The sequence below is a fragment of the Phocoena sinus genome, chromosome 2, assembly GCF_008692025.1.
Source record: "Phocoena sinus isolate mPhoSin1 chromosome 2, mPhoSin1.pri, whole genome shotgun sequence".
NCBI classification, from domain to species: domain Eukaryota; kingdom Metazoa; phylum Chordata; class Mammalia; order Artiodactyla; family Phocoenidae; genus Phocoena; species Phocoena sinus.
Genome location: NC_045764.1, coordinates 24,029,293 through 24,054,774, shown reverse-complemented (window position 1 = coordinate 24,054,774; position 25,482 = coordinate 24,029,293). Strand labels below are relative to the sequence as shown.

The 25,482-nt window shown below is 43.9% G+C and overlaps 1 protein-coding gene across 2 annotated transcripts in view; it reads right to left on the bottom strand.

The window, feature by feature from the left end:
• ITIH5 (inter-alpha-trypsin inhibitor heavy chain 5) overlaps positions 1-25,482 on the bottom strand; it is a 74,975-nt gene that overhangs the window by 11,151 nt on the left and 38,342 nt on the right. For both annotated transcript variants that reach the window (XM_032617534.1, XM_032617542.1), the window contains exons 7-9: positions 23,386-23,502; positions 3,726-3,894; positions 25-334 (exon numbers count right to left, since the gene is read on the bottom strand). In XM_032617534.1, the coding sequence (XP_032473425.1) occupies positions 25-334; positions 3,726-3,894; positions 23,386-23,502 (596 nt within the window). The remainder of the gene's footprint in view (positions 1-24; positions 335-3,725; positions 3,895-23,385; positions 23,503-25,482) is intronic.

Sequence of the window (25,482 nt, the reverse complement as noted above, 5' to 3'; positions counted from 1 at the left end):
GAGGACACAGACAGACCCACGGACCCGATGAGCTGGGCGCGGGCGTCATGGTCCTCGTGGACGTGCCGTGTGAGCCCACAGTTCTCCAGGGACAGCATCTCCAGCAGCTTGAAGTCCACATCGGCCCCGATGCCCACGGTGAAGATGCAGACCCGGCCCCGAGCGGCCTCCCTGGTGTTGTTGAGGATCTTCGGGGTGTGGGTCTCCCCGGCGGTGGGCTTCCCGTCTGTCAGGAAGATGACCAGGGACACGCTGCGATCCTCGATGTCGTTGTGGGCCACGAAGTCGTTGAGAAGCCTGATGCCCCTCTGCAGGGCCCCGTTAATATCCGTGCCTGCAGGACATAGAACAGGACACCTGAGGAGCCTCGCCACCTCCTCTACCTGGACACACCTTCTCGGGCCCCTAGCGGGCACCTGCAGCAGTGGCGCATGGGGAAAGCAGCCACCTGCATTCCTGGGGTGACTCCATGTCACAAAGACTGCTAGAAACTTGGCAAATGACTAGGAACAGCAGAGAATTATATAACCTTGTCCTGAAGGTGTCTGATGGCACCTCAGCTTAGGTGTCTCCACTCCCTTAGCGTGAACGGTTTCTACCTCCTTTTTGGAGAATCACTTTGGAAAGGGAAGGAGGGTGCTGGGCGCAGGAATTCAGAGAAAGCAAGCGCCCCAGAGGGAAGGGAATGGCACAGGACGAGGAGGTGGCGACGCGGAGACCGTCGCGGTGACCGCACTTGTGTCCTGGGGCTGGAGGATGCTGATTAAAGCACTCACTTTTTTCTTTTTTTATTGCTGTCGTCTTTCCTGCTTCCTGCCCCTTCAGGATCACCCCTGCTTGTTAGGACCCCACCAAGTGAAGGCTTTCAAGTTTACACCTCCTACCCCTGCCGTTTCTAATTCAGACACGCTTGTCATCGCAGCTCTGATTAAAGTCAGGGGACAGTGTCTGTGGGAGGTGCTGGACAGGTATTTTGCTTGGGGGATGGAGAGACGGATGGCTGGTGGAAGTCAAAACTGCCAACTAACGTGAGGTTTCTGGATGAGCTGAGAATTTCATTCAACTCTGCTGCTGCTGTTCTACCATCGCCAAGAAAAACTGAGAGTTCTTACCGCAGCCGTGAATACGTACTTCCTTTTTCTGACTCCACTGGGGTCAGAAAATCCTAGCATTTTGGTCGCTAGGGATTTTTTTCTTTTTTTGCCAAGCTGCACAGGTATGCAGGATCTTAGTTCCCCAACCAGAGATCCATCCCATGCCCCCTGCACAGGAAGTGTGGATTCTTAACCACTGGACCACCAGGGAAGTCCCAAAAATGTCACCCATTTTAAGCACACAATTAATGATTTTTAGTAAATTTATGAAGTTGTGTACCCATCACCACAATCCATCCCCCTGACTGGAGTGATTTTTATCTCCCCGCAAAATGTACCATAGTTGAGTGAACCAGACAATTTTCCCCACTGCTTCACATCCTCCAGAATTTCTGGCTAAAATACATATGACTGTGACTGTGCAAACACATTGATAATTCGTTCTAAGATGTACACATGGCCCGAACGTAAGGGAAAGTTACAGCTGAAACAGTATTTAACGTTTCTTTGGGTTCACTCACTTGCCTTTCTGAATGCCCAGCCTAGTTTCACGCTGCCTCTGGATATGTGGGCATGAACCAAAATGCAGGTGTTTATTTTCTCTTTAACCTAGAACGTAACAATGATGCCAAATCTCTCACTGCATTTTTTTTTTTTTTTTTTTTTTTTTTTTTGCGGTACGCGGGCCTCTCACTGTTGTGGCCTCTCCCGTTGCAGAGCACAGGCTCCCGACGCGCAGGCTCAGCGGCCATGGCTCACGGGCCCAGCCGCTCCGCGGCATGTGCGGTCTTCCCGGACCAGGGCACGAACCCGTGTCCCCTGCATCGGCAGGCGGACTCTCAACCACTGCACCACCAGGGAAGCCCTCTCACTGCATTTTAAATCCCAGGAGAGCCCAGGCAAAGGACACACTTAGCTTTTCTTACACGAGACACCAAAGCACAGCACGGCTTGGTACTGAACGTCCGTTAAGTTGGGGCATCTCCCGCACGCTTAACAACGGCAGGGGGGCTTTCTCCCCAGGGAGCTGACACAACCATTCCGCCGAGAGCTCCCCCAGGGTCATCAAAGGACCCAAGTGCACCAGCAAGAGGGATCACTTGGGTAAAATGGCCATATCTGACACCTAGAGAGGACTTCCTATGTGCAGCCACTGTTCTAAGTACTTTAAATATTTTAACTCATCTCATCCTAATAACAAGTCCGTTATTATCCTCACTTTACAGATGAGGAAACTGAAGTATAGGGAGGTTAAATGACTCATAGCTGGTAGAGCTGGATTCAAATCCAGACAGTCTTGCTTCAGAATCTATGCTCATCTCCTGAAATGACACTTTTCTGAGAGAAGTAGATTTAATTTTCTGTTCACCTGCAGAGGCTGGGACAATGAAGTACCAAGAAAAAATAAAGGAAACCAATAAGGTTTCTATGGTTTAGATTCCAAAATACACACAACTGTTTTCTAAAGCTTTATCTCCACCTCCCACACACAAAGGATTCTCATAGCAAGCAGAACATTCAAATAATTTTAATGCATATTCTTTGAGTATGCACTGTAGGTCGGGAGCTATGACAGGAAACAGGGGCTAAACAAAGATGAAGGAGAGTTTCTTCCCTCAAAGACTTGACCATCTTGTCAACTTCCTGCTGTAGATCATCACTATAATATTAAATATAACCTTTCATTTCTCCTATCAACCAGTAAAACATTAACTGGATCGTGTTGCTGTAGAGACTGGTAGGAAATCCCATCTGTAAATCGAAATTCCAACCAAACAAGATCAAGTTCCAAATGAAGTTCATTTGGGAAACCAGAACTTTGCCTTGGATGGAAAATAACAAATATATGAGCAATGAGAAACTCAGATGGAAGAGGATGGACAGAAATGGGTGTTTTCTATGTTTCCAGGTATCCAAAGCAGAATTATCTGAGACACCCAGGAGATGGTGTCTCTACAGGGGCCTTTAAGAAAGGTGTCAAAGGGTCAGGTTCAGGTCCAATAAACACTCCAATACTGAGCATCTACCACGCATCCACTGTCCTAGTGATGGATGTAACAGCAGAAGTCAGCTCTGTGTCCAGGGTTGAAGGAACTCAAATCCAGCACGGTTGGTAACACGCTGTTCTGACTCTCTAACCTTTTCCCGCGTCTGCGTACTTACCTCATCACGACCCCCCAGCCAAGTATGCAAAACCTCAGAGTCCTCCCCTTTCCACCCAGAGCACCGCCCAGGCCATCTGGGGTCCAAGGGATCTAACGGCTCAGGAGGGCAGCTTCACCTGCTGCTTCCTAAGGTGCTCATATTCAAACACACAAAACACTGAATCATCCATTTGGCTTTCATTCCCCTCCCCAAAACACAATTTACAAAAAAAGCTGCATTGTTTGGGATCCGTGAGATAAACCAGGAAAGGCTCCAAAACCTATCAGGTATTTCCTCCGCCCGCTAACTTACTTGACCATCTTAGTTTGGGGCCTGGAAGAGGAGAAACAAGCTCCTGGGAAAGCTCTCCCCTGTTATCTCCTTTCCTGTGATCAGCGTCAGCTTTCAAACCCTCGTCTCTGGGCAGAAGGTTAGCTACTCACGTATCCCGTCGAGGCGAATGGGCAAAGCAGGATGCGCGTTTACCTCCGGTCGGTGACATGTGGTGAATGTAGACTTTGCCGTCTCTGATATTGTTGGGAGTAACTGACACCAAATGGTCCTTCCACACTTTGACCCGGTTGGAAAATCCAATGATATTGAAACGGTCCTGGGGTCGGAGGTCATGCAGAATCGTGAAAAGGGCATCTTTGGTCTAGGCAAACACAAAAGCAAAAACAGTCACGTCTGAGCGCATGAGTCCACGCGTCCCCTGGCTTGGAAACTGCACACCGGGGACAATCCCAGGGTTAAAATTAAGTGCCTGCTACGTAAAGGGACTCGGATAAATGTCAAGGAACTTTGTCACCTAGCTGGAAAAAAAACCATCATTAATATGTTACAATTTTATATAAGACACGAATGGGTGTTTCATGTATGAACCATCACGTCTGCTGGAATCCACCAAGGCTTGATGGAATCCATCAAGCTTCTGTATCTTTCACCACTGCTATTCTCTAGACCTGGAATGTTCTTCCTTACTGCCTCATGCCCTCGTTTCACCTGACAAGGCCCTCGTCATTCAGAACCCAGTTAACATGCTGTATTCTCTATCTGCAACATTTTCTAGCTCCTCTGAAGAGAGCGCACATCTTCTCTCCTGTAGGCTAGCACTGTCTTCAACATGCTCACAGAGAAAAGTGCGTATTACCCGTCATGACTATAGTCTGCTTCACGCCTCTTTCCCTTCCTCCAGTGTCAGCTCTCTGAAGGCAGGTGCATCTATTTTCTTATCACCCAGAGCAGAGGAGAACTCCTGACACATAGGAGGCGCTAGAGAGAAGTTCAGAGGATGAACGAACGCATGGACACTTCATGAGTTATAGATGAAGGGTACGCATAATAAATATCACTGGAATTTAAAAGAGAATGAAGCACTGCAGGCTGGAGTGATGTGAGAAGGTGTCACAGAGAAGGGGGAATTGAGGATGAGACTCAAAGGAACTGGGTAACTTGAGAGACGTGGGAGGGCATCCCGAAAAGAAGCAAAGGAGGTCAGAGAGACGGCTAGAGGAAAGCAGAGAGGTGACACAGGGGGGTCCCGGAGATGCTGAGCGAATGAAAGGTGTGCAGGTAAGTCAGACGTGACTTGTGGAAAGAGGAAAGAAACCATCGGAAACTGAAAACAGAAAAGCTTTAGGACTGCAAACGAGGCAACCAACAAGGGATTAATCTCCACAATATACAAACAGCTCACGCGGCTCTATATCAAAAAACAAACAACCCAATCAAAAAATGGGCTGAAGATCTAAATAGACATTTTTCCAAAGAAGACATACAAATGACCAAAAAGCACATGAAAAGATTCTCAACGTCACTAATTATTAGAGAAATGCAAATCAAAACTACAATAAGGTATCACCTCACACCAGTCAGAATGGCCATCGTCAAAAAATCTACAAACAATAAATGCTGGAGAGGGTATGGACAAAAGGGAACCCTCTTACACTGTTGGTAGGAATGTAAATTGGTACAAGCACTATGGAGAACAGTACGGAGGTTCCTAAAAAACTAAAAACAGAGTTACCATGTGATCCTGCAATCCCACTCCCGGGCATATTATCTGGAGAAAACCATAATTCGAAAAGATACACACCCCGCAATGTTCACTGCAGTGCAATTTACAATAACAAAGACATAGAAGCAACCTAAATGTCCACCAACAGAGGAATGGAAAAAGAAGGTGCGGTACATATGTACAATAGAATATGACTCGGCCATAAAAAAGAATGAAATGATGCCATTTGCAGCAACATGGATGGACCTGGAGACTGTCATACTGAGTGAAGTAAGTCAGACAACTATCACGTGATATTGCTTATATGTGGAACCTAAAAAAAGGGTACAAATGAACTTACCTGCAAAACAGAAATAGTTACAGATGTAGAAAACAAGCTTATGGTTACCAAGGGGGAAAAGGGGGGAAGTGATAAATTAGGAGTTTGGGATTAACAAATACACACTACTATATATAAAACAGATAACTAATAAGGACCTACTGTATAGCACAGGGAAGTCTACTCAATACTCTGTAATAACCTATATGGGAGAAGAATCTGAAAAAGAATAGATGTATGTGTATGTATAACTGATACACTTTGTTGTACACCTAAAACTAACACAACATTGTAAATCAACTATACACCAATAAAAATTTAAAAAAAAAAAAAGAAAAAAGAGAAGCTCCAGGAGCCTGGACAAGAGTTTCTAAAACAATCAACTCGCTATTGTGAGTAAGCACTGCCTTCTCTAAATAGCATTATTGCTAGACATTGAAAGAGACGTGGCATATGAGGTATGAGGTAGGGGATGCTCATTACATAACTGCCATGTAATGTCATTGCCATGTCATTGCCATGACCTCTGCCACCCTTCACAGGGGTGAAGAGCACTTCACTGTAAGGGCAGGAGGGCTGGGGTTCACCCTGGATCCATCACTTACTGCCTGTGTGGCCCTGACAGATAAAGACAAAGAAATACTATACGATATCACTTACACATGGAATCTAAAAACAGAACAAAACCCAAACTCATAGAAAAAGCCATCAGACTTGTGGTTACCAGAGGCACCAGGTGGGGGCTGAGGGAATTGGATAAAGGTGGTCAAAAGGTCCAGACTTCCAGTTACGAGATAAATAAGTCCTGGGGATGTAATGTACAACGTGACGACTACAGTTAACACTGCTGTGTGGTATATTTAAAAGCTGTTATGAGAGAAAATCTGAAGAGTTATCATCACAAGGAAAAAAAAAAGCATTTTTGATCTATATGAGATGAGGGATGTTCACTAAACCTATTGTGGTAATCATTTCACAATAAGTGAAACCATTATGCTGTACACCTAAACATACACAGTGCTGAATATCAACTGTACCTCAATGCAACTGGGGGGAAAAGATTAAATGACAAAAAATTAATGCCTCCATTCTCTGAGATCCTCTCTCAGCACACACATCTATTCTGCATTTATCACACTGCATTATCATTATCTCCTCGAGCCCTTCCCCACCTCAGGACCTCTTCACCTGCTGTTCCCTGTGTCTGGAATGCTCTTCCCTACAGTGCATGACCGCCGGCCCCTCCGCATCCTTTAGTTCTGGGCTCACTCGTTTCTCTGTCCTCTCAAGCCCGGCACCCTGCTTCTCTGCCTTCACAGCGTCGAGAGAGAGCATGTCATTACATATCTGTGCATTTACTTGACTGTCGAACTCAGCTCCACGCCTCCGAGAGCGGGAGCTTTCTCTGTTCCATCACTCCTGTGTCATACCCCGCTGTGCCTGGCCACACGGCAGAGTCTTGATACATTTTTCCAGAAAAAAGTGAATGGTGAATGAACTGTCCATCTGTCACGCTAGACTCCACAAAACAGCTGTCCCCTTGCTCCTCCTCACCCAATACAACAGTTGGCGCATTGTGGGCTGTCAGTGTGTCAGTAAATATCTGTTGAATGAGTAACTGAGACAGAAAGAAGGAGAGAGAGAGGGAATTCTATGACGTGAATACAGAGGAAGTAAGAGAGACACAGCCCCTATCCTTGAGAAGCTAAGACAGGGAGCACTGAGAAGGATGATATGCAGGAAACAAGAGCTGAATGATGGATAGCATTAAAGCCAAAAATAAATAGATCAGATCATGACAATAAACAGATGTGGGTGGAATGCCCTGAGCACTGATGCTGACGGAATTCCTGGAAGCATGCCTCACCTTGACCCCTCAACCTTCCTTCCACTCAGAGCCAACACAACCCCAGCATGAGCAAAGACGGGCTCGGCGTCATTCTCAGTCCAAGAGTCTAGACCGCTGGGAAGTCTGAAGGTCCACAACTGGGAGGTGACAGATGGGACCACAGCAAGCGGTGGCCATCCCTGAGATGACACAGTTTGGAGCCCGACACTAAGGCAGGCACTTGGAAATGTTCCCGCCGCTGGGGCTCAGAGCTGGCTGAGCACCCCAGGGTGCAGGCTGGACCTGGGGAAACTTGTTAGAAGAAGGCTGCCGTTTGTTTAGCTGCTGGCATCCTTAGGTTCCTTAAATAGAGTGCTAAAGCCCTCGAGAGGGGCTGGCCTGGCTCCTTTGATGATTTTTTTCCCCATCGTGATGGATGCTCTGCTTTAGGAATAGTCCTTGGAGCCTCTCCACCCTCCTCCCCTGAGCTCAGCAACGACGGGTTTCTTATGACCTTGTAAGGCCACAGCTGTAACTTATCCTCACGTGCACCAGGGCAGGCAGACCCATGGGCTCCCAGTGGCTCTATTTCCAATTGCCTTAGAACCTTTGGTCTCCAAGGCCTCATCCAAGAGACCTGGGCAGAAGGTGCTTGGAGCCACCACCATCCATTAACCCTTTCTGAGCTCTGACCGTCTCCTTAGATGGCGGGTGGCCTGGGGAGCTCTGTGTTCTGTAGAAGGCTGAACAGGCAGGAGGAAGGTAAGGGTCCAGATAGAAGAGTAAACGTGAGGGGGCTTCAGCTGATACTTCTGCACCCTGCGTTTATACGCTGAAGATGAACAGAAACCTGGTCAGACTTTTGCCAAGAGTACAGCCCAGAAAACAGGGCAAGCGCATTCCAGAAAGATCAGAGAAAGCCCAGAAGGGCAGAGAATGTACAAGCCAAGCTGCTTTGAGGGCCTGAGCTACCCTGAAGGTACCAATTGATCAGATCCACTCCCTGTGGGTCCCAGAGGGCAATCTGCAAAGACCAGTGTGTACATGTAACGAGAAGGGCTCCTTATGACATCCCAGGTTGTGTTTGGACTGAAGAAAGATACAAAGGGTACACAGATACAATGAATAGAGGAAAAACTTCTTATTATTCAGATAGAAAAGAAGCACCTTGGCCTGGAAGGAGCATTTAGACAAGATTCCTTTTAATCTGAGCCACATAGAATCACAGGGAACAGGGATGAGTCCCTGTCTGAAACTATTCCATGGTGAGGAACGCTTCTTCCTTTTTTTTCCTAAATTTACTTATGTATTTTTTATTTTTGGCTGTGTTGGGTCTTCGTTGCTGCGAGTTGCGGCGAGCGGGGGCTACTCTTTGTTGCAGTGTGCGGGCTTCTCATTGTGGTGGCTTCTCTTGTGGTGGAGCACGGGCTCTAGGCACGGGGACATGTGGGATCTTCCGGGACCAGGGCTCGAACCCGGGTCCCCTAGCACTGGCAGACGGATTCTTAACCACTGAGCCACCAGGGAAGCCCAGAATCCTTCTTCTTATAGGTACTTTCCTTGGGTGGAAAGGAGGGGAAAGAAGTATTTCCTTTGAAAACTGTCTTAGAAGTTCATTTCAGCGCTACCTTTGGTTTATTATTCACTAAGCCTTTTCATCTCTGTCCATTTAAATTCTTTCAGGCACATGTGAATAAATAAAGACGAGCTCTCGGTTTCAGATTCTCTATTCATTCAACATGGTTGGTGATGGTCCCTCTTGCTCTAGTGGGTCTTCAGGAAGCAGAACTCTGTAGGCTTCCCTGATGGTATCTGTGGAAAAGCGCAGGGCTGGGCCCCGGGAGGTACAGCCCCCTTTTCACCCTTCTCTCACGCTGCCCTTCGCGAGGGCTGCTCCTGGGGAAGGGAGTGTCTGCGGGCAGCTCTGTCCTGCGGGCTCTGGGCCCTGCATTAAGCCATCCTACAGACAAGGGATGGCCCTTCCTTCCCCCTCCCTGCAGAACTAAGCCTGAGCAGCTGGAGGCTCTCGGCACAGCCTTGGGTGGCGGGGGGGGCGGGTGAGCACTCCCTGTGCTGACCGCTGTGTCGTGAACAGCTCTTAGACATCCCCCAGGAGACAAGCATCGTGCAGTCACGCCCTCAGGCTGACCCATCAGTGGAGCCCATGGAAAACCCAGCTGCCTGCCCACTCCATCGGGGTGCCCGCTGACGCAGCTTTCCTCAGACACTTCTGTGTCCCCGCCAAACCACACTCACCAGCAACTAACTCTGACACAAGAGGCTTCTGTACCACAGACCCCGGGTTGTGACATCATAGAGGAAATCCAAGTTCAAGGGTCCTAGATACTAGCCACGCCATGCTTTTCAGCAGAACGGACTTGCTGTGCTCTGAAGCAGTCCTATCACTTGCCTTGTTCTAAAATGCTTACCGAGGAGCTGACCTCTTCTCTTTCCTGGGTCCACACACTCTTTCTGGATGAACCCGAGAGAAAAGCATCTATGATTTTTCTCATCGAAAACAAAAGAAATCTAAGACCTTCTAAAAGTCTTGCTTAAGCCATGAGAGAGAATCACGATCAGCAGATACATACCCTGCAAACAGCCCTAAGTTTCTGAGAGGTAATACTGGGGAGTGGAATACACCAAATAGGAACTGGGCACAGGTGGGCCTTCTCCCTTCCCAGGTGGGTGGAGATAAGGGACACGGGTGGGGACCAGAGGGAAGCGTGTGCAGCTCATCCTCCTGTGAGTTGCAGTCCCTCCTATTGCCAGCAGGGGGACCCCTCTGTGCCCACGACTGGCAATGGAGTCCTTCCAATGGAAGGACAGACAGAAATTAAAAAGTCTGTTATCCCAACAAAGTTTGCAACATTAGGTGCTCCCTGCACCCTCAAACCACCTGTCTAAGCCGGCACTGAGGAGGACGGAGATTCCCACCATCCCGGCCTCTCTCTGTGCCCTCCGCAGGCATACAGCCCACGTCACCCTGGAGTCAAGGTCACGGCTAAGACCAGAGCAGCCACAACAAGCCAGCTGGATGCCGCCAGTCCCTGGGTGGCAATTATGCTTCAGTGGCAGTATTCCAAGACCATGGCATTTCACACGGATTCTGCAAAAGGCAGTACAACCTTACATGGACATGTTACAGGTCTTTCAATGATCTGAAGGGAAGTTTTCCGAAATTGTATCGAGACTGACCCACCAAGTAATTGGGTTTTTAAAAAAAAAATCCCAATTTTAGGAGCAAGGCAATAAATTGAGTGAGAAAGACCATTTCTCCATACTATATTTGTGTCTATATCATTGTTACACTTTCCAAAGAATCTAGCAACAGATTGGTTTCAGAGAAGAACCTGAAATATTAAAAATGTTACCCCACTGATGACAGTATAGGCACAGTTCAAGAGGTTGTAAACCCATAAAGGAAAACAGTGATAACACAAAGCCTGGTGCCCTCCTGTCTCCTCTCTGCCGTAAATAGCTCCTGAAATGGAACACATTATATAATTTGTATTAAAAATAAAAACTTTAAACTGTAATAAAAGAAACATAAACCATCAAAATGTGTCTCTGTCCAATATGAGGAATCTTGTTGAAAGAAACTAAAACTATTTTTCTCCTGGCCAAAGTGCTCCTTTTAGAGAAACTCAGAAGGTTTCTTTATATAATTGGAAAATTGGGGATAGAAGTCATCATATTTTCCAATATTTTAAAACAGTTTAGCAAGTGCTAAATATTAACTTGAAATTTCACCTAGGAGTAAATGGAGAAAACTATTTCTTTGGTCTCTACATTGTCTGTACTATTATGAAGAGCATATTTTCAAAATTAAGCAAAATCATAAGGCTCCCTTATTTAAAAATACATTATTTTAAGCTATTGTAATTTCATCTACTGTTTGAATTCTAATTTCAAATGCTCTTTCAATACAATACTGTGCTAAATTATGTTATAACTCTGGTTCTGATTACCCAATCTGTGTAAAAATGTTAAATGGTTGTTCCTTCATAGCAAGAGAAAAGCACTGTTCTAGTAAAAGTTCAGATCTAAATTCCAGTATTACTTCAGGACTGGTTCTAAAAGAGAATAGTTGTTAACAACTAAATTCTGGCTAAATTAAAAAAGTCTGAATAGGTTTAGATATTAGAGCATCTTTTGCAATATAAACATAACGATATTTCATGAGTCTTTGTGTTTGGATAACATTATTCTAACTTGAGAAGCAAACTCTCATATGAATGCTCTGGATAACGTTACAATCTATCACCTAATGTTTTGACTTTGCTTTGACAAATGTATCAGGTATTTACCTAATAATGTCATGGTACATTTTTCTAAAAAGCTCTTTGCCAATAACATTTCTTTGATTCTTTATGATGTAGTAAGCACATCTATTTCCCGTGCTTGATGTAGAAATAACTCAAGGCTCAAAAGAGATAATCTTTTTCACTTCTCTTCACATGGAAGGTTAGTAGTTATCATGATTTGCTCACATGGCTGATGCCATCCCTCTTACTCTGGCCAAGAATATAACCTCACCACTTCTATCCAGGTGGTCATAGGCTCCAGGTGTTCATTCACAGGTATGGCTTCCTGCTCAAGCAGGAAGTAGATAAGAGGATGCTAACGCAGAAAAGTTCACCTAAGTTTACAGATCTTTGTAAATGGAGTCCTTCACCCACGTTCTGACACACCTACTGACTAAGAGGACTGAGTTCTTGGTCCCCAGTGCCAGGTCTAGATTCTGAAGTTTATATTGCCCAACTGCATGCTTGGATTCTAGAGCCCTACCCGTTTCAGTCTACAGAGTTTTGCGGTGTTTGACTCTCTGACCACCCCCTGACCCATCCAACTTGCCCTTAGGTATGAGTTCTTATGACTTCTGTGTCCCTGGCATAGGTCCACCTAGGCTACTCGCTTTAAATACCCAGAAATGTGCCCTGGCGAACATCAAGAACATAACAGAAGGATGTGGGGAGGCTGTGAAAAAGCCACAGTCAGTGAGAAACAGTGGAACAGTTACGAGAGAAGTATACACAGCACATCAGCACATGAGGATCGTACACACAAGGAAATCGAGCAAGTGGAGTCACCCTCCAGCAGCCTGGGACAGTGGCGGTGTCCCTGTGTCTGTCACCACTCTGCCCCTTGGTGCCCCTTCCATGCTGAGAATCTGCGGTGTCCTCCGTTTGCTCAGCTGTACACCTGAGGACTTGTGACAATATCCCTGCCTCTCCAATCAGATGGTTTTCAAGTTATCTAATCCAAAATATTACCACAAACTTACGGCTATAACTTATTCACTCTCGTCTCGCAGCTTTCTTCATGTTTTTCCCCAACCAAGAATTCACTCCGTCCTTTCCTGCCACCTTCAAGGACTAGCTCCTAGGTCACCTCCCTCATTAATCTTTTGTCAAGTACCTCAAGCCCTTTCCTTTCCACCAAATTCTTTCCACTATCTAGAATACGTGGCATGTTGGATTTGATTAACACCTGATTATCTATATTTCTTTTCCCCAGCAGAATTCTAAGGTCTTTCATTAAAGTGACTTAAATAGGATGCTTTTGCTTTTTTTTTAATTGAAGCATACTTGATGTATAACATATCAACTACAGGTGTACGATAAAGTGATTCACAATTTTTAAAGGTTATACTCCATTTATAGTTATTATAAATTATTGGCTATATTTGTGTTGTACAATACATCCTTTTAGTTTATTTTATACCTAACAGTTTGTACCTCTTACTCCCCTACCCCTCCCTATCTTGCCCCGCCCCCCTTCCCTTTCCCCACTGGTAACCTCTAGTTTGTTCTCTACCTCTGTGAGTCTGCTTCTTTTCTGCCACGTTCACTAGTCTGTTGTATTTTTCAGATTCCACGTATAAGTGATATCATACAGTGTTTGTCTTTCTCTGGTGCTTTTCTTATATATACTCTTCCTCTCGCCTCCGTGTTTTTGCACGTTATCTCTCTCTTCCTCTCCCTTCTCATCCCATCCCTGAATTAACTTCTGAAAGACTCAACTATCCCCTCCCCTGGGAAGCATTCATTATCCCCTATTCCACCCCTCAAAAAAACTGATCAGCACCTCCATCGTGCCGTGACTGGACCCTACATGTACCTCTATCACAGGAAGCATTTTGCATACAATTTTCTACATGACTTTTCTTCTCTGGACCTCTTGGGAGAAAAGGCTCTGTCTTATTTATCTTTGTATCCCCACGCCTCGCACCTCTCCCATAGTACATAATCCACATGTATTTCATTCTTGGAGAATCTGAAGTCTGGACTCAAAGCCAAGATGCCATCCTGAGGGATAGTGGGGTCCTAAGCAAGAGAACGAGGTGGCTGTGATGTCAGACCTGGGCAGGTCTTAGGAATTGTACCCCCTTTCCATCAGCCAACCAAGCAGATGCAATCCAGGAATAACAATGCTTCCTGACACTCTGATAATCATGCCACATTTGTTATCTCATTTAATCCTCTTTGACTTACAGCATTTATCTCGTTGTCACTTGTAGCATAAGTTTCCTATCTAGCCCCTTACAGAGAAGGTCTGCTGATCGAAATCCCCACTGGAAAGACGTAAGTGCAAGGTCAGGATGCCAGGAAGGGGAAGCTAGGCTTTGGGTTATACAAAGACCATGCTTTCAGATGCTGACCACAAGGCCCGCACTCTGAACAGATAATACAAGAGTACTCAAAGCTCTGTACTGTTCATGTTTCCTTCCTACGATAGCCACATAGTACCTTCATTCAGAGATCCTCAAAACTTTTTAGACATGACCTCATTTAGCTCAATCTTAACGGCCTCAACAAACTTTTTAAATAGGTGCCTCCAATTTATTTAAAATTATCTATATGATCTTTGTTGAAGAGCAAGTTTGTTTTTTTTTTTTGAAACAAAAAAATTCAAGTTTTCATTGGTGGCCCAGGGTAAAAACATTTTGCCCTCTGCCCATCATTTATTTCCTCATATTCTGAGTCTGAGCCCAAAGACACCAGTTTCCCCCACTGCCTTCTGTTCATGGCCCTGAGTCCCAGACCTCTGTTCTGCAATGTATTTCTGAGACATGCATCTGTTAGTGGCACTGTCTGGACAAAGGCAGCTCAGGAGATGAGGATAAATGCCATCAACTGAAACAGTATTCCTAGACAACACCAATTAGCCGTCACTCTAGATCAGGGGTCAGCCAACCATGGCCTGGGGGCCGAATCCAGGCTGCTGCTTCTTTTGAATAAGTACAATTTTATGGGAAGACGACAAGCCCATTTCTTCGCACGTTGCAACAGATGCCTTTGCGATACGACGGCAGAGTTCAGTCATTACGACAGAGTCCATCCAGCCTGTAAAGCTTAAGATATTCACTGGTCTGTTATTTTTAGAAAACGTTTGCTGACCCCCGTCCTAGAAAACTGGAAAGAGGGAAACTGGACATTGTGTTATTAACTGGAGTCATGCTTTCAGAGGCTCACCACAAGGCCTGCAGCCTGAAAAAGTAAGGCAGGAGGGCCCAAACCTTATACTGTCCATTTTTTATTTGCATGACAGGTGCACGGTGCCAACCTCTGGAGACTCCAGATTTCTTAGACATGATCTCCTTTGTACGCCTGCATCCCTCCTTTCTGAGCTCCTTCACGTGTGCAGGGAGCTCTCTCCTCCAACCAGGTCACCTCCCTGAGGTCCTTCTGGGCCGGGCTGGCCCTGTCCAGCATTCTTCCGGGCTGCTCAGTGAAACTCAGACTGCCCTCCTTTGATCCCCACCACTTCAAAGGTACTCTCTCCACATCTTAACGTCTTTCCAGCATCCTCTCTTTCTCACTGTGGCAGATCCACATGCTCTTGAAGAGAACGGCTAAAAGGAATGTACCAGCGGACACCACTGGACTTCACGGTACCGAGATTCCTCACTCTGCACCTCTGTGGTCTCCATCCTCATGCTCAGCCCGTCCAACCCAAATCATAAGAGGGAAAGCGGCTTGCATCCCTGCACACGCCCCAGGTGGGCTTAAAGCTAAATAAGGAAACACTAACAGTTAATTCTGTGTATCAGAGCAGCAGCTCCATTCATTTCTCACAACAGCACGCTGCTGGTTGAAGTCTCTCAGGGCAGGTGACCTCTGTGCACTCACCTGAGATGGGCAGCATTCAAGTGATCTCCTCACTTGGCATAAGAATAGGTATTGTATATAAAATAGACAACCAACAGGGACCGACTGTCTAGCACAGGGAACCATACTCAATATTTTGTAATAACCTATAAGGTGGGGGTCCCCAACCCCCGCCTTATAGGGTGGGGAGTCTCCTGTTAAGAGCCAGGCCGCACAGCAGGAGGCGAGTGCCGGCAGGCGAGCAAGGGAAGCTTCATCTGCCGTTCCCCATGGCTCGCATTACCGCCTGAACCATACCCGCCCCACCTGGCCCACGAAAAAATTGTCTTCCACGAAACCGGTCCCTGGTGCCAAAAAGGTTGGGGACTGCTGTTACAAGGGAAAAGAATCTGAAAAAGAATATCTATATCTGGGCTTCCCTGGTGGCGCAGTGGTTGAGAGTCCGCCTGCCGATGCAGGGGACGCGGGTTCGTGCCCCGGTCTGGGAGGATCCCACATGCCGCGGAGCAGCTGGGCCCGTGAGCCATGGCCGCTGAGCCTGCGCGTCCGGAGCCTGTGCTCCGCAACGGGAGAGGCCACAGCAGTGAGAGGCCCGCGTATCGCAAAAAAAAAAAAAAAAAGAATATCTATATCTGAATCACTTTGCTGTACCTGAAACTAATACAACATTGTACATCAACTATACTTCAATTTAAAAAAAGAAAGAAAAAAAAAAACAGGAAAAGAAAAAGAACAGGTAGAGCCTGAAAGCCTGAGCACTGGCCTGAAGTTACGCCCTCATGATACAGTGAAGAATGTTATGGGGAAGAGCTTCAGGGTGGGGTAGACCCGGCTTGACTCCAAACTTTTCTACATATAACTTTGTATATTTCAGGGCACTTACATCACCTTCCTGTCCCTCACCTTCTCATCTACAAAATAGGGATAACCATGTCTATTTCAATGGATTGTTGGAGGATGAAATGAACAAATGTATGGAAAACCCTTAGTGTGCTGGGTACCTGCTGGTCACTCAGGGGCTGTAGCTACTACCTTGAAAAATGCCAGTTACATTTAATAATTTATGCTCTGGTGGGTTTTTCAGCAAAAATCACTACCCTGCTACATGCCAGGTACCATGCTAGGTGCTGGGATTGTGTACTCTAATGATCAGAACCAAGATGGTTCCCAAACCCGTGGAGCTTACAGACCATTTGTCTATAAGGTTACACACAGAATGTCCAAATAGCGCGTGGAAGCCCAATTTTGCACAGAGAAGAGGAAAGTGAGGTTCTGGAGCATGAAGTAAGCGAGTGAAGGAAGCACAAATGAAATTCAGATGCGAGCTCTCCAATTCACAAGCTCACATTTCCCCTCATTTTAGTTTGGCAATTACAGATAAGCAACACTGCGCTTGTTCTTTGCCCTCGAAAACTGTTGACTACATTAAACAGAGAAAGGAAGACAACCTCCCAAAACCACATGGGAGTCTAGGACTGGCAGAGAATGGCACCGATTATGGGGAAAAGTCTGCAGAAAGTTATGGCATGAAAGACATCTGTTAACTCATGTATTAGCCACTGCTTGGTCGCCAAAGCGGGTCCCTTATCCAAGCTCCTTAATATGAGGGCAAAAGTAGTAGATCCAATTATATAGCTTAGGGCAAAGAAAGAGAAGAACATGCAGACCCTTGTCAAAGAAGACTGTATTTAATAGACACCTACTATCCTCAGTGTTCCCACATATGTTTGTTTGTGCCAATCCCTTAAGCAGGTAACCAGACAGAGTAAAAAAGGTCTAACCCGCTCACGGTTTTTGTTCCTCTTCAGATCCCCGTCTCACTAAGAAGTTTCACAAACTCAAGCTGGGAGGCAGAAATCTCGCCTGACCCAACACCAGAGCCATCTCAGTATATTTTTCAGCAAGAGCAGGTGGAGAGAGAACAGAGCTGAGCCCTGAGCCAGCAGCTGCAGGAGACGCTGAAGCTGCCCCCAGGCTGGTTAAGTCCCGGCATCCAGGCTCACATTCCTACCAGGATGTGAGGATCAGAATGAGAAAATGCCAAACGCACACAGTTTTGGGCGCTCTCCAGGTACTGACAGACCCTTGACTAAGAATACATTTTAAGGTGAAATGACCTTTCCAATTCCTTATAGATCAGTTGTTTAAGTACTTACTCAATACCAACTATATGGCCAACGTGGTGATAAATACAGTGAAGTATCTTGGGCCCTTCAAAGATGCGGGAGCCAAGAACATCCAGGACGAGAGTGAATGCGTGATTCTTCACAGCACAAGAGTGGACCCGAGACACATGGCTAATGTGGCCAAGCCTGCTGACATATCACCAAAGCCCTGTGTTTGGGGGTAATCTCCCTCTTCACCAGGGGACACAATACTGTGTACCTGACGCTACAAAGAGCCGGTTAAGCTGTTCACTCAGGGCTGTGGCCTTCAAGGAGATGAGAGCTGCTAAAACAGTCAGCGGTTTTCAAAACCACTCAAGGCAGCCACAGGCTTTAGAAATTGCCTGGAGGCTTCTGACATGTGTTTGGCTGCTCTAGGATGGTTCTCCTGGAAAGCGGCCACACTGCGGCTCAGAAGCCTGCAGAGTGCATGCCAGACGTTCAGTGCCTTGCAAGGAATGGGATTCCCTATCCAGGAATGAAGGAAGAGGGGAGACTAACAAACAGAGTGACATCTATCATCACACTGCACTTGGTAAGGAAATCCCTCCCTCTAGATGCAGCCTTCTCAACCGAGTCCTGAAATGTAAAGGCATTGACCGTGTTGCCATCTGCACATCTGTCACTTCACATGGGAATGCTGTCTCATCACCCCGTTACTTTCACTGAGACCTCACAGCATCTTGGTTTGATTTGTGGCCTTCAGGGTCAGACCTGGCTTTGAAGCCTGGCCCTGCCATTTACTAGCTGTGTAATCTACCTTTGCAAAGCCTCAGTTTCTCCATCAGTAAAATGGGGATGACAACCAAATCGTTATAAAGATTAAATACTCATTAATTAAATAATTCATGTAATTGCCTTAGCATATTGAAAATGCTTCATGCTCCATTTTTAAGAAGTGCCTGAATTATGTTATCATTAAAAGTAAGTCTAGGAGTCCCTTGTTCAGTTCATTGATTTTGTCTGCACAATTTGGGGCCGGATTTATCTTTCTGGGGGTTATTTGGTAAGAAGGTTATTGATAGTTCTCCTATAAGAAGTGGGAGAAGACCCATGTGCACTGGAATGGACTGGGCTTGAGGTTAAATCCTGAAGTGACTCAGGTTCCTGAAGATGTGAGAGGCTTTCAAGCTGCTGTAGCCTTTGGGTGATGAATGGCCTTCTTGTGACCATGCAGTAGAACTGATCATGCATTTTACCATTTGGGTGTTTCTTAATATTTATTGGGAAATCATTTAAATATTATAATTTTGTTGAGTTCTACAAATGCATACAATAGAAACTGTCATTATAAATAATTTACATTATGAAGATGAAAATCGTATTTCTTTAAACTTGCATTTCTTTAGTTACTAGTACAATTGACTCTTTTTCATAATCTTATTGAATCTTCTTATTTCTTCTCTGTAAATTGTTTCGCATCCTTTGCCCATTTTCTTATACAGGATTAATTTCATTGATCTGAAGTAGCTCTTTACATATTAAAGATAAACTCCTTTCCTCCTCATATAGCACTTTATATATTAAAGATAAACCTCTTTTTGCTGCAAAGTTTTCCCCAGTCTTTTGTTCCCTTTTTATTTAAAACAGAAGTTTGAAATTTTTATATAGCTGAAGTTATTGATCTTCTTTCTTTGTAATTACTTTCATTGCTTTTAAGTTTAGAAAGTCTTTCCTTACTTCAAAAGTAGTTAAATGTGCACCTATATTTTCTTACATATTTTGGCATGTGGTTCATTGATTACTTTTAACTGCTTCATTTATTTAGAATTCTTAGTATGGTTTAAAAGTTATAAACTGGTACAGTCTTTCCGGAAAAATGTTTTTGCAATATGAATTAAAAACCACAAATGGGTTGGTGATCCTTGCCCTACTTCTAAAAAAGGTAACGAAAGAAAATGATCAGGCATACAGCCACGGATTTCTACTGAAGACAGTCATTCCGATGCTGCTTATATTAGCAAAAAATGGAAATAACTTCGAAGTCTCTCGTGGTGGTGGAGCAAATATTGTTTAGCTGCACTGTCCAATAATGGTAGCCATCAGCCACATGCGGTATTTAAATTTAAATGTATTAAAATTAAATATTCAGCTCCTCGGTTGCTCAAATGCTCAGTAGCCACATGTGACAAGTGGCTACCATACTGGATAGCAGTGGTACCAAACATCCCCATTCTCACAGAAGTTTCTGTTGAATAGTGCTGCTCTGTGGCCATTAAAATCAGGTTTTGAAAGAATATTTAAAACCATTGGATAATTTATAATATGATGGTAAGTAAAAATATCAAAATATAAAATATTTACTGAATTCAGATTGGTTGCAGCAACTTTAATCATCAGTATCTTCATCAAATGCTGTTTTCTATAGAGGAAACCCAAACCCCGCCCTCACGAAGCTTGTTGTCTTAAAGAAAAGAGAAAAAAAACCCCAGAAAATCTGAAGTGCAATAGGTGCATAGGAATTTAATGAGATACACAGGGAAATGTAGCACATGGCACCTACTCTGTAGCTGTTAACTGACTGGAATTCCAAACGGGAATTATTACACTGGATCATATACAAGGCCTAATGAACACTGTATTCTGTGGCCAACAGTGGTCTCAAAAGAAGCCATGATTATCCTTCTGTCAACATCTATTGATATTATCCACCAAAGGCACAAAAACAACTTAGCAAACAAATGGCATTTAAGAACCTGGAGTACATAAAGCAAAGAACTTTACAGAGTACTTAGTAAATATGGAAAGGTTACAAGGCCTCTGAAACATCAATTAATAATCAACCACAACAAAAGAATGCTTCACTTATATGTGAATAAAACTTTGGAAAATGATGCCCATAAGTAAAACCTACATGCAATTTGTACTCAACCTTCCCACTAAGAACAATTGAAAAGTTAAACAAAATGTATATATTTTTAAATCTTGAAAGTATCAAAGAGTTAATAAAATAGTGAGAAAAATATCTGGGAGAAGATGAAAATTTAAAGAGGTGGGCTCAGCATCTGGGATCACTTTTTAGCTGAAGCATCCAAGAGCTGATGTCCAGAGATCTCCAAGGATAGAAATAAACCAGTTTTTGAAAGGACTTCAATCCAGCTCTGAGCCATCTGGTCTGCCCATAAAAATCTCAAGCCCTGAAAATGGACTAAAATGATCCCAGTTTGTTATTCCCCCAGGAACCTGATAGAAATAACTCAAAACTCTCTAGAGGAATAGATCCTGATCCTAGGCCTCAAACTATTTCTACAAAACATTTTCAATATAATGTCCATCACACAATTGAAGATAACCAGTCACACTGGAGGAAAGATGAGTGGCAATCAAAACAGCTCTTAAGTGGCTCCAGAGTTTGTAATTATCAGATATGTACTTTAAATTGCTATGTGTACTGTGCTTGAGAATATAAAAAAATATTAAAAACTTAGTACATAACATTCTAAAAAGTGAGAGAGCAAATCTGAAAAAGAATCAAATGGAAATTCTAGAACTAAAAAACACAATACCTGAAATAACTCAATGGGTGAGTTCAACAGCAGATCAGACCTGAAGGGAGAATTTGTGAACTGGAAGACAGGCTGGAATGAAGCATGGAAAGGCAAAATTTGGAATATACAGAAGACATCATGGGAAACACAGAGAATATGGAGAAAAAAAATCTAACATTGGAATCCCAGGAGGAAAAGTGAATTGAAGCAATTTCATGGATGACAGCTGACGCCTTTCCCATGAATCCCCAAATTCATGAAGCCTTAGGAACTTCAGGGAGAAAAAAATAAGAAGAAATACACACTTAGAACCATCATTTTAAAACTACAGAGAACTAAAGATGAAGAGGAAAATCTTAAAGACAGTTGACCATAAAAGATTACCTTTAGAGGAACGACAGTTTAAATTATTATGGACTTTTCAACAGCAACAATGGAACCCAGGCGACAATGGAATATACCTTCAATGGGCTGAAAGAAAATCACTGCCAACCTAGAACTGACATCCCCAGTAATAATATTCTTAAAGAGGGAGAGGGAAATAAATCATTTCAGACAAGCAAAAACTGAGAAGTCTGTACCAGCAGACTCACCATTAAAAAGATACCAGCGAGGGCTTCCCTGGTGGCGCAGTGGTTGAGAGTCCGCCTGCCGATGCAGGGGACATGGGTTCGTGCCCCGGTCCAGGAAGATCCCACATGCCGTGGAGCGGCTGGGCCCGTGAGCCATGGCCGCTGAGCCTGCGCGTCCAGAGCCTGTGCTCCGCAACGGGAGAGGCCACAACAGTGAGAGGCCCGCATACCGCAAAAAAAAAAAAAAAAAAAAAAAAAAAGTTACCAGCGAATGTTCTTCAGGTGCAAAAAAAGGAAAAAAAAAAAAAAAAAGGAATCCCAGATGGAAGGTCAGAGATGCTGAATGAAGAAAAAGTATTAGAAAGGAAGGAGTCAGCCGGCTGACTGTACAAGAATGTGATGCAGAAGAACCAGGAAAATCTAGCTTACAGGAGAGGTTATCTTCCCCTTATACAAGTTAAAAATTATATTTGGCTATCCTGCAAAAGAAAAGAGTTAAAAAAAAATCCTTGTATCACATTTTTGAATATATTTTTCACTATTTTTGGGTGGGGGGAAATCAGACGTCATGGAGAAAACATCAATATATTATACTGGGAATTCCCTGGCAGACCAGTGGTTAGGACGCCACACTTCCAATGCCAGGGACCTGGGTTCAGTCCCTGGTTGGGGAACTAAGATCCCACAAGCCGCATGGTAAGGTCTATATATACATATAATACTGCATCTTTTTAAAAATATAAATGGTGAAAGTAACTACAAAGTAATAACAGAAAATGTTTGCAATAATTTATCAGCTACGATCAGGTTCAATTCTATGTGGAGGGAAACCTAGGGGTGGAAACAGGGGGGACAGAGGGTTCCTAAGAGGTTTCAGATACTATTTTACTCATTAGACCATGTATTTATCATTAATTGATAAAAACAGATAATGAATTAAGAAAGAGACCTAATTCTTTGTTGAATGTAGAGATATTCGTTGGTCTGGCAACCAGTACAAAAAAAGTTCTGTTTTCCATTATGTGAGTTGGAAATATACTATAAATGCAAATTTCTGATATTTATGATACAAGAGTAGGATAAGGAATAGTCTTTTCCTATGGTTTGTGAAAAAATGTAAATAGTCGTATTTGGGGGATAATTTAATTTTTCAGCACAGACTACAGGTCCCCTTAATGTCCCCCCATCCCTGGAATTCTAAGATTCATCCTAAATACTGTGAGAATATTAGTCCTGAATTACTGAGATACAAGTCCTTGGTTCTAACTACAGGCCAAGGGGGCTGCCAATGATTTTATTCCATTGTTCTCAAAGGACATCACTACTGAAAGGAATTATTCCATCAACAATGGTGCTGTTGAGTGGCCTTCTCGTTGTATTCCCGTCGCATTCACATTATCTACCCTGCCAGTCCCCTTTATTTCAAGGTGTTTCTACAGCCCTCTGCTCTCCTAAAACCCCCAGGCTGAAATGATAATTTATGTCCATGGCTTAACTGAATCAGTTCAGGAAGGTTCCCCACAGGCAGAAACAGCTGAATGGTAAAGCAGACATTTGTCATCAGTTGAATTCTATTCACTGAGAACATCACTGTCCCAGGCAAATGTGAGAGAGGAAAAAACGGGCAGGAAGCACTCACTCACCTGCCGCAGTTTGGTTCCCACCATGGAGGCACTGCTGTCAAGCACAAACACCACATTCTTGGGTAACGGAGGAAGGTCTTTGGGGGCAAAGTAGTGCACAAAATAGCCATTTAGAACCTGGTGGAGGGGAAAGAATGTAAAAATGGTAGTACCCAGATTAGGCAGGAAAACAAACCAAAATGGATAGTCTATGGGATCTCTAATAAAAGTCAAAGGTAGCATGAAACAGAGTCTAGGGCCAGATTCCGTACCCAGAGCAAAAGCATCCATGGTCCTGATTCCTCCAACTAATTGCAAATTAATGAATTAATTTGTTTATTTATTTAAACAGCTTTATGGGAGTATAATTGCTTTACAGTGGTGTGTTTCTGCTTTATAACAAAGTGAATCAGCTATACATACACATTTATCCCCATATCTCCTCCCTCTTATTTCTCCTTCCCACCCTCCCTATCCCACCCCTCTAGGTGGTCACAAAGCACTGAGCTGATCTCCCTGTGCTATGCGGCTGCTGCCCACTAGCTATCTATTCTACACTTGGTAGTGCATATACGTCCATGCCACTCTCTCACCTCGTCCCAGCTTACCCTTCCCACTCCCTGTGTCCTCAAGTCCGTTCTCTACGGCTGTGTCTTTATTCCTCTCCTGTCCCTAGGTTCTTCAGAACCTTATTTTTTTTTTTTTTAGATTCCATATATATGGTTAGCATATGGTATTTTTCTCTTTCTGACTTACTTCACTCTGTATGACAGACTCTAGGTCCATCCACCTCACAACAAATAACTCAATTTTGTTTCTTTTTATGGATGAGTAATATTCCATTGTATATATGTGCCACAACTTCTTTATCCATTCATCTGTTGATGGACACTTAGGTTGCTTCCATGTCCTGGTTATTGTAAATAGAGCTGCAGTGAACATTGTGGTACGTGACCCTTTTTGACTTATGGCTTTCTCAGGGTATATGCCCAGTAGTGGGGTTGCTAGGTCTTATGATAGATAGTTCTATTGTTAGCTTTTTAAGAAACCTCCATACTGTTCTCCATAGTGGCTGTATCAATTTACATTCCAAGCAACAGTGCAAGAGGGTTCCCTTTTCTCCACACCCTCTCCAGCATTTGTTGTTTGTAGATTTTTTGACAATGGCCATTCAGACTGGTGTGGGGTGATACCTCATTGTAGTTTTGATTTGCATTTCTCTAATGATTAGTGATGTTGAGCATCCTTTCATGTGTTTGTTGGCAATCTGTATGTTTTCTTTGGAGAAATGTCTATTTAGGTCTTTTGTCCATTTTTGGATTGGGTTGTTTTTTTGATATTGAGCTGCATGAGCTGCTTGTAAATTTTGAAGATTAATCCTTTGTCAGTTGCTTCATTTGCAAATATTTTCTCCCATTCTGAGGGTTTTTTGGTCTTGTTTATGGTTTCCTTTGCTGTGCAAAAGCTTTGAAGTTTCATTAGGTCCCATTTGTTTATTTTTGTTTTTATTTCCACTTCTCTAGGAGGTGGGTCAAAAAGGATCTTGCTGTGATTTATGTTGTAGAGTGTTCTGCGTATGTTTTCCTCTAAGAGTTTTATAGTGTCTGGCCTTACATTTAGGTCTTTAATCCATTTTGAGTTTATTTTTGTGTATGGTGTTAGGGAGTGTTCTAATTTCATTCTTTTACATGTAGCTGTCCAGTTTTCCCAGCACCACTTATTAAAGAGGCTGTCTTTTCTCTATTGTATATTCTTGCCTCCTTTATCAAAGATAAGGTGACCATATGTGTGTGGGTTTATCTCTGGGCTTTCTATCCTGTTCCATTGATCTATACTTCTGTTTTTGTGCCAGTACCATACTGTCTTGATTACTGTAGCTTTGTAGTACAGTCTGAAGTCAGGGAGCCTGATTCCTCCAGCTCTGTTTTTCTTTCTCAAGATTGCATTGGCTATTCGGGGTCTTTTGTGTTTCCATACAAATTGTGAAATTTTTTGTTCTAGTTCAGTGAAGAATGCCATTGGTAGTTTGATAGCGATTGCATTGTATCTGCAGATTGCTTTGGGTAGTATAGTCATTTTCACAATGTTGATTCTTCCCATCCAAGAACATGGTATAGC